This window comes from Borostomias antarcticus, assembly GCF_949987555.1.
Source record: "Borostomias antarcticus genome assembly, chromosome: 17".
NCBI lineage: Eukaryota > Metazoa > Chordata > Actinopteri > Stomiiformes > Stomiidae > Borostomias > Borostomias antarcticus.
This window is the reverse complement of record NC_140250.1, coordinates 21,262,323-21,272,322: the sequence shown is the minus strand read 5'-3', so window position 1 is coordinate 21,272,322 and position 10,000 is coordinate 21,262,323. Positions and strand designations below refer to the sequence as shown.

Below are 10,000 nucleotides of genomic sequence, written 5' to 3'. Positions count from 1 at the left end.
CAGATGAATCTGAACATCTCTGGCTTTGTTGTCAATACAAATCAATGGATATAATATGATCAATAAAACCCGATTAGAAACATACTTTGTGGCGATTTTTTTTTTTTTGCCAGAACATCAACAGACACAAGTCACCACTCTGTGAGTTTCCTGTCTTTGAAAACGAGAGTTTATGGTGTTTTTGAGAGTACACCGTTTGACAAAACGTTGATCTCGGCCATTATATACAGTATGATTGTAAATAACCTTATAACATGGCTTATAATGCTAAATTCCGAACCTGTCCTTTAAGGGAGAGGGGTTGTGGTACGGTACTACAGTACATTCAGACTCTCAGCAAACATGACCTAGGCGTCACCGGCGCCTTAGTGACCCCTGACCTGCTCTCCTCACGGCCCCCTCACAGCAAGCATCGGGACATGGTTACCATGGTTATTTAAGAGCGAAAGCATCGGCTGTGGTAAACCCCGACTCTCTCTCTCTGTGTGTTTGTCTTCTGTGTGTAACTCACTTCTACCTTCTGCCCTCCGTTTACAGCTCAGGGCCTAGAGCGGGCCAGAACAGCCCTAGAACAAACCTAGAATAAGCCTAAAGTAGGCCTAGACTGGGCCTAGAGTGGGCCTAGAGTGGGCCTAGACTGGGCCTAGAGTGGGCCTAGAGTGGGCCTAGAGTGGGCCTAGAGTGGGACTGGAGTGGACCTAGAGTGGGCCTAGAGTGGACCTAGAGTGGGCCTGGAGTGGGCCTGGAGTGGGCCTGGAGTGGACCTAGAGTGGGCCTAGAGTGGACCTAGAGTGGGCCTGGAGTGGGCCTAGAGTGGGCCTGGAGTGGGCCTAGAGTGGGCCTAGAGTGGGCCTAGAGTGGGCCTGGAGTGGGCCTGGACTAGGCCTGGAGTGGGCCTAGAGTGGGCCTGGAGTGGACCTAGAGTGGACCTAGAGTGGGCCTAGAGTGGGCCTAGAGTGGGCCTAGAGTGGGCCTAGAGTGGGCCTAGAGTGGGCCTGGAGTGGGCCTAGAGTGGGCCTGGAGTGGGCCTAGAGTGGGCCTAGAGTGGGCCTGGAGTGGGCCTGGAGTGGGCCTAGAGTGGGCCTGGAGTGGGCCTAGAGTGGGCCTAGAGTGGGCCTAGAGTGGGCCTGGAGTGGGCCTGGACTAGGCCTGGAGTGGGCCTAGAGTGGGCCTAGAGTGGGCCTGGAGTGGGCCTGGAGTGGGCCTAGAGTGGGCCTAGAGTGGGCCTAGAGTGGGCCTAGAGTGGGCCTAGAGTGGGCCTAGAGTGGGCCTGGAGTGGGCCTTCCCATCCTCAACAGGAGAAGCAGCTTAGAACTAGAGCTGTGTTCATCTGTATGGGCTAAGCTACTAGAACCACATACAGTACATGTACAGTATGCCAAGGGTCATCATACAGGTGCGCTTCTAACAGGGGATGAACTAGGATTGTCACAGTAGGATTGAGGGCCTCTGGCAAACACAGTATAAACCAGAGAGTCAAGGTCAACACGTCCTTCTGAAGCTGTTAGGAGAAAAAGCATGTTGGATTGAGACACATTTGAAACATACAGTAGGTGTACGGTACAGACACGCGGCGCGTGAATCACACAGTCGGAAAGGCAGTCAAACCGGACGACACCGCAGTCGAGAGGAAGACGGGAGGAACAGTGAAAGAGAGAAAGAAAAGAGCAGTGAAAGGACAAAGAGAGACTGGCGAAGAGATCATCTGGCTGAAGGTCACAGCTGGTCATGGACAAGAGGAAACAAACAATATCAAACTATTTCACCACAGACGTTTGGATCAACCCCATCCAGTTGTACTTCTCTATGCGCGGGGGACAGCTACTGTACAATGAAGGTAGCGTGTGCTGTATACAGTACCTCTTTGTCATAGGTTGCTTGCTTCTCTACAAGCAAAGTTGACTCAAATAGGTTAAATGCCATCCGTTGAAAGGAATAGAGAAGTACAAATGATGTTTTATGAGCCTAGTAGGACTTGGCATGAAGGATGTACCAGGGTTGATGAGCTGTCTACTGTATCATCGACTCCATCAGAGTTACATGTACACATGTACATGTGAGTGGATATATTTATACAGTACACCTCTGGAGAGAGTATGAACTGTACTGTATGACGGCCAGATGACATCAACAAGAAGAGGAGACTTCAGGTGTGAACATCAGACTGTTGAGGTGGAGACGCGCTCAGGACAGCGAATAGAGGACAGAGTGCTCCTGTCAACTATTCGTATCCGTGAGGGACGAATTGAGTCTTCATGATCAAGCTGACAAACGCGTGGACAGATTGGACACATCTCTCGATCAGAACAGGTCCGGGAGAAGACGGACTTCAGTGGACAAGGGGACCAGATTGTGAGAGTGGGAGGCGGACTTGACTGGGCGCAGGCCAGGTGGAGGGGGTGGTTGGGTACGGTAGGGGTAGGTTGAATCATAGAATGGGGTTGTTGGGGAAGGGAAGGTGGGGGGTGGGGTGGGGGGGGTACAGGTGAACCCCGAGGCCCTGAGCTAGAGAAACGGTCTACTCATCTCCCCCCAACACAAGGGGGGGGACAGAGAGAGAGGAAGGAGAGGGAGAGATGGATCGGTACATACATGGCCTCCCCGGGGAGAGTGCTTCAGATTATCCCGGGATCCGCACTTTGACTGTACGTGACTGAAGTCCAGCTTCTTGTTTAAAATCTGTATCTATAGAGAAATACAGAGACAACGGGCCTCTTTAATGACGACCGGCGGATGGAGAGGCATGCAGACAGGTTAACGGGTTACGACGTGTCGGACAGACAGGTACTGTAATGGATCCCAGATACAGCAAGCGGATCTGGGCCATATATGGGCCGGAACTAAGCCACAAGCGCCAGATCTGGCCTGTATATGGCCCTGATCGGATCGCTGTCTGGGAGGCAGCAACAACCGTTCATGGACAAGGCTCTGGGTATGTTCTGATGATACGGTGAAGAGAATGTGGATGAGATGAGTGTGTGCGCGCGCGTGTGCGTGTGTGCGCAAGAAAGTGTGTGTGGTCAGGGAGGGACATCTCTGAGGCAAACTGGTTGTTTGATGTGGGGACCCACGTTGCATGTGGGAGATGAGAAGAAGGACAGATTTCCTGATTGAGATCAGATTTCATGACGAACTGGATTTGCGAGACCAAGCCCCCTGGTGGTCAGTTACAGGATTGTGGTGGGGGGGGGGGGGGGGGGTAGGGGTCTACATACCACAGGGTAGGTGGCAGTGGTGCACCAGGGATCTGTTAGGCTGTTAGATGTCACTGGGTCGCTCAACAGCAGGCTACTGCTTCAATCCTCGACTGCCCACGCTGGGGCCCTATCTTGAGGGTGCTTCCCACGCTGGGGCCCTATCTTGGAGTCCCCTGACTCGCAAACACGCACGACCAGCTCTCAAAAACACAACTTTAGCCAGCTACGCCGCCGAAAGGCTAGTGGTTAAATGTTACAGGTGGGCTGTGTTTATTCTGAGGAGCGAGTTTAAACGATTAAACTAGGCTACAAGTCTGTTCCAGGGTGAGTTTGGGAACTATCTTTTCATCTGCTATCTGGAGGGTTTGCCTGGTCGCTATCGGGATGGATTGTGGGGTTTAGGGGCAGGATCTAATAGGCTGGAGAAGTTCTAGAAGTACGGTGCTGTACTGTATATGGTCCAACAAAGCCCAACCCTCGGATAAACAGAGGTTGAAGGAAAGGTTGAACAAACCATCAGGCGAATCCAGGCTTTTCAACCTTGTGAGTAAGAGACATCTTGACAATACACAGGTCAGGGTTATGAATGAGTTTGGCCAGTAGACTTTGTATGAGAAGCCTGAGTCTGAATTATACTGACGCGAGACAGCCTCAGCCTTTTTGGATGATGACATTCCGACGTTGTTGTTGTTGTAGTGCTTTTGTTTGCGTGTGTAACGGGGGATGAGGAGAGATGACGGTATGAAATGTCAGGCATGGTGGGATGCTGCTATGGCACTGCGCCATTCCGTGTTCCACATTTAAAAACACACACAGCAGACAGCTGAGAGGGCGGGGCGTGATGCTGCAGCGAAGGCCTGTCACATCTCCACAACGACAACAACACACAGACGGACGGAGGCAGGAAGCGGAGAAGTCCCACGCCGAGCGCTCCGGCGCCGAGGCGGCGCAGCGGAGCCTGACGATGAGAGGATCAGAATGAGACGGTTCAGACGCCGACTCGCGAACGCCCGCTCCGATACGGCAGACCCCCCACACACCTGGTGGAACGCTGGAGATGGATGATGACAGACGAGAGCAAGCGGACATGTGGGTTGGCGTTTTAATGGCCGTTTAAAGAGCTGGAAGCATACCAGCCTGGAAATAATATACGTAATAAGAACAAGGGGTAATTAAAAGGTACATTTAGAACAACAAAAGCTCAAATGATGAACAAAGCCGACTTCTCATATCCAGACCAGAAACAAAAACATAGAATTTGGTTCATTAGACGTGGATTTAATACAACATAGATAAGATCAGTCTAGGCCCCAATGATGGAAATTGAAACCAAACATTTCACTTTCTCTCTACAGTATCTAATGAATGATACAGAGAATTGATTCTGGAACACTACAGTACATGAGAAGAAGACCAGATGTGACCTCTTCTCTCTCTCTGTAGTCTAGAAGTACCTCTGCAATAGTTAATTCTCTCTTTTAGGGGACTTTGCAGTGCATTTTGGGAAACATTAGCTTTGATCATCAAAAGGGCAAACATCTCTGTGAGTGAACAACACCACAGCTCCTCACTACCCACTGTTTGTATATCTGAGGGACTTTCAATATAGTAATGGTTCCACCAAGCCCACCAATCAGCCTAAGGGAATCAGTATAAACCGTCTGGTCATCTACACAATTTACCGATCACCTCAAGAGACTCTTTATTCAACTCTTAGTGACATAAAGTGAAGTGTTTAGCTAAGAGGTTCCTAGGAGTTAAGCTAAAAGGTTCTTAGGCTCCTGAAACATTCATAAGCCGTCAAAACACTCCCCGAGAAAGGAAAACCATCGCCCCAGAGGAAGGATGAATATTTAACTGAGTCTGTCTGGATTACTCAGTCAGAGAGTTGGAGAGGGGTTCCTGTTACCCAAGCAGACCCAGGACCAGACATCTAACCCTGGGTAAGCGGGTGCAGGTTGTCACTTCCTGTTTAGTTCCAGGCAGAGAGGCCGGCACTCACCCTGAGGTGAGGCCTCACGTTAAGGCTGAGTCATCGCTAGTCGGCTAGGAGCCGAGCCGGGAGGAGGAGGGTAAGCTGTGAGCTAGAGGGGTGCCTCGACAGTGAGCCTAGCCGGCTTAGCACCCAGACTCCCCCCGTTCCCCATCCACCTCAGGGGTGTTAAATGCTGAAATCCTGTCGCGCCGAAACGGCAAACCGTTACCCTCTACGCCCCCCGCGGAGGTCTGAATACACCAGGTATGGTGCCAATCACCGCGTCGCTCACACTCCTCGGACCACCTTCCGACAAGTCCAGACAGGGCCGTGGGTACGACAGGGGTCAATCTGGGACCAGCTCAGACTACCCCCCCCCCCCCCCCCCCCAGCAAGGTTTGCGCCTCGTTTCCGGAGGAGAGCGACCACAAGAACACCTGATAGGTCAGAGATCAGCCAGCCCCCCCCACACACTTTCTGGGCGGAGACACAGGCGTTCTCACCACAGGGGTGGAGACGTTCCCCCTGAGGAGTTGGATTTTGAGAAACATCGCTAAGGGTAAAACGAAGAAAGAAGGAGAAAGCGTTTCGGCGGAGGACACCCGGTGTTCGTCCCGAGTCCCTCCCTGTCCTTCCCTGATCAGAGTATGTCCCTGTCCTTCCCTGATCAGAGTATGTCCCTGTCCTTCCCTGATCAGAGTATGTCCCTGTCCTTCCCTGATCAGAGTATGTCCCTGTCCTTCCCTGATCAGAGTATGTCCCTGTCCTTCCCAGATCAGAGTCCCTCCCTGTCCTTCCCTGATCAGAGTATGTCCCTGTCCTTCCCTGATCAGAGTCCGTCCCGAATGATGACTGTTCTCCTTCACAGCCGTGACCCAGCGGACAGACAGACAGACAGACGGAGGGAGGGAGACACCGCTAGAGCAGAGCCACGGACTATGAGCATGGAGCAGGACGACAGACACGCAGACTGAACGGCAGACACGCAGACCGAACCGCAGACACGCAGACCGAACGGCAGACACGCAGACGGACTGAGCGTACAGACAGACAGACAGACAGACAGGGCGGACACAGACCAAAACACTGAGAGAAAGAATGGAAGAGGTGCCAGCATCAGATCAAGGTTGAAAGAGAGAGAGAGAGAGAGAGAGAGGCCAAGAAGAGTAGGAATAAGGGAGAGGAGCAGAGAGGAGACGGGGGAGGGAGGGAGGGGCGGGGGGGGGGCTTACCTGACCCCCCTTGGGCTGGTACTTGATGTTGTCTGTGGAGCCGATCTTGGACTTGACGTTCTTGAGGTCGGGCAGGGGCTGGTTGAGGACACGCAGCTGCTTGGGCGTGTTGGCGGGGGACTTGGGCGGCGTGCGCAGCACCGCCACCTTCCTCTCCTGGGACAGGAGGCTGAGCGAGCGCGGCGTGCCCGGGGTGCGGGCCGAGTAGCTGGGCGGGGTCCCGGGGGTGATGGCGGAGGAGGAGCCAGGGGTGCGGGGCGTGGAGTGGCCACTGCGGGCCGAGCGGGAGCGCAACGACTCCGTGCCTGCGCGAATGAAACACAGTTCAGAATCAGAATCATTGAATTTGCTTTCGGTCTCGGTGCATAACATTGAGACAACCTTGGACAGGCGTGCAGAATGATAACACAATAACCACTACTCTTTCAATACTAGAATCCATGACATGACTGATGTTTATGGGCAGTAATGTGAACACTGATGGTGATTCTCCATGAGCCACAGACTGGTGTGTCAGTAAGATGAATACTGGGTAAGACTGGGGTGAGACTGGGTAAGACTGGGGTGAGACTGGGGTGAGACTGGGGTGATACTGGGGTGATACTGGGTGAGACTGGGGTAAGACTGGGGTAAGACTGGGGTGAGACTGGGGTGAGACTGGGGTGAGACTGGGTGAGACTGGGGTGAGACTGGGTGAGACTGGGGTGAGACTGGGGTGAGACTGGGTGAGACTGGGGTGAGACTAGGTGAGTTGGGGTGAGACTGGGTGAGACTGGGTAAGACTGGGTGAGACGGGGGTGAGACTGGGGTGAGACTGGGTGAGACTGGGGTGAGACTGGGTAAGACTGGGGTGAGACTGGGGTGAGACTGGGGTGAGACTGGATGAGACTGGGGTGAGACTGGGTGAGACTGGGGTGAGACTGGGGTGAGACTGGGGTGAGATTGGGGTGAGACGGGGTGAGACTGGGGTGAGACTGGGGTGAGACTGGATGAGACTGGGGTGAGACTGGGGTGAGACTGGGTGAGACTGGGTGAGACGGGGGTGAGACTGGGGTGAGACTGGGGTGAGACTGGGTGAGACTGGGGTGAGACTGGGGTGAGACTGGGTGAGACTGGGTGAGACGGGGGTGAGACTGGGGTGAGACTGGGGTAAGACTGGGGTGAGACTGGGTAAGACTGGGGTGAGACTGGGGTGAGACTGGGGTGAGACTGGGGTAAGACTGGGGTGAGACTGGGTAAGACTGGGGTGAGACTGGGGTGAGACTGGGGTGAGACTGGGTGAGACTGGGGTGAGACTGGGGTGAGACTGGGTGAGACTGGGTGAGACTGGGGTGAGACTGGGGTGAGACTGGGGTGAGGCTGGGTGAGACTGGGTGAGACGGGGGTGAGACTGGGGTAAGACTGGGGTAAGACTGGGGTGAGACTGGGTAAGACTGGGGTGAGACTGGGGTGAGACTGGGGTGAGACTGGGGTAAGACTGGGGTGAGACTGGGTAAGACTGGGGTGAGACTGGGGTGAGACTGGGGTGAGACTGGGTGAGACTGGGGTGAGACTGGGGTGAGACTGGGTGAGACTGGGGTGAGACTGGGGTGAGACTGGGGTGAGACTGGGTGAGACTGGGGTGAGACTGGGTGAGACTGGGGTGAGACTGGGGTGAGACTGGGGTGAGACTGGGTGATACTGGGTGAGACTGGGGTGAGACTGGGGTGAGACTGGGGTGAGACTGGGGTGAGACTGGGTGAGACTGGGTGAGACTGGGGTGAGACTGGGGTGAGACTGGGTTAAGACTGGGGTGAGACTGGGTGAGACTGGGGTGAGACTGGGGTGAGACTGGGTGAGACTGGGGTGAGACTGGGGTGAGACTGGGTGAGACTGGGGTGAGACTGGGTGAGATTGGGGTGAGACTGGGGTGAGACTGGGTGAGACTGGGGTGAGACTGGGGTGAGACTGGGTGAGACTGGGGTGATACTGGGGTGAGACTGGGTAAGACTGGGGTGAGACTGGGTGAGACTGGGGTGAGACTGGGGTGAGACTGGGTGAGACTGGGGTGATACTGGGGTGAGACTGGGTAAGACTGGGGTGAGACTGGGTGAGACTGGGGTGAGACTGGGGTGAGACTGGGTGAGACTGGGTTGAGACTTGGGTGAGACTGGGGTGAGACTGGGTGAGACTGGGGTGAGACTGGGGTGAGACTGGGTGAGACTGGGTTGAGACTTGGGTGAGACTGGGGTGAGACTGGGTGAGACTGGGGTGAGACTGGGGTGATACTGGGTGAGACTGGGGTGAGACTGGGGTGAGACTGGGGTGAGACTGGGGTAAGACTGGGTAAGACTGGGGTGATACTGGGGTGATACTGGGTGAGACTGGGGTGAGACTGGGGTGATACTGGGTAAGACTGGGGTGAGACTGGGGTGAGACTGGGGTGAGACTGGGGTGAGACTGGGGTGATACTGGGGTGAGACTGGGGTGATACTGGGGTGATACTGGGGTGAGACTGGAGTGATACTGGGGTGATACTGGGTGAGACTGGGGTGAGACTGGGGTGAGACTGGGGTGATACTGGGTGAGACTGGGGTGAGACTGGGGTGAGACTGGGGTAAGACTGGGTAAGACTGGGGTGAGACTGGGGTGAGACTGGGGTGATACTGGGGTGATACTGGGTGAGACTGGGGTGAGACTGGGGTGAGATTGGGTGAGACTGGGGTGAGACTGGGGTGAGACTGGGGTGAGACTGGGGTGAGACTGGGTGAGACTGGGGTGAGACTGGGTGAGACTAAGTGAGACTGGGTGAGACTGGGGTGAGACTGGGGTGAGACTGGGGTGAGACTGGGGTGAGACTGGGTGAGACTGGGGTGAGACTGGGTGAGACTGGGGTGAGACTGGGGTGAGACTGGGGTGAGACTGGGGTGATACTGGGTGAGACTGGGGTGAGACTGGGTGAGACTGGGTGAGACTGGGTGAGACTGGGGTGAGACTGGGGTGAGACTGGGGTGATACTGGGTGAGACTGGGGTGAGACTGGTTGATACTGGGGTGAGACTGGGGTGAGACTGGGGTGAGACTGGGGTGATACTGGGTGAGACTGGGGTGAGACTGGTTGATACTGGGTGAGACTGGGGTGAGACTGGGTGAGACTGGGTGAGACTGGGGTGAGACTGGGTGAGACTGGGTGAGACTGGGGTGAGACTGGGGTGAGACTGGGTGAGACTGGGTGAGACTGGGGTGAGACTGGGGTGAGACTGGGGTGAGACTGAGTGAGACTGGGTGAGACTGGGTGAGACTGGGGTAAGACTGGGGTAAGACTGGGGTGAGACTGGGGTGAGACTGGGTGAGACTGGGGTGAGACTGGGTGAGACTAAGTGAGACTGGGTGAGACTGGGGTGAGACTGGGGTGAGACTGGGGTGAGACTGGGGTGAGACTGGGTGAGACTGGGGTGAGACTGGGTGAGACTGGGGTGAGACTGGGTGAGACTAGGTGAGACTGGGTGAGACTGGGGTGAGACTGGGGTAAGACTGGGGTGAGACTGGGGTGAGACTGGGTGAGACTGGGGTGAGACTGGGTGAGACTGGGGTGAGACTGGGTGAGACTAGGTGAGA

At 55.1% G+C, this 10,000-nt stretch overlaps 1 protein-coding gene across 1 annotated transcript in view; it reads right to left on the bottom strand.

Moving 5' to 3' along the window:
- map2 (microtubule-associated protein 2) overlaps nucleotides 1-10,000 on the bottom strand; it is a gene marked incomplete at both ends in the record, with an annotated part of 47,030 nt that overhangs the window by 3,901 nt on the left and 33,129 nt on the right. Inside the window, 2 exon segments of the mRNA XM_084452096.1 lie at nucleotides 2,593-2,685; nucleotides 6,405-6,709. Of these exon segments, the coding sequence (XP_084308222.1) occupies nucleotides 2,593-2,685; nucleotides 6,405-6,709 (398 nt within the window).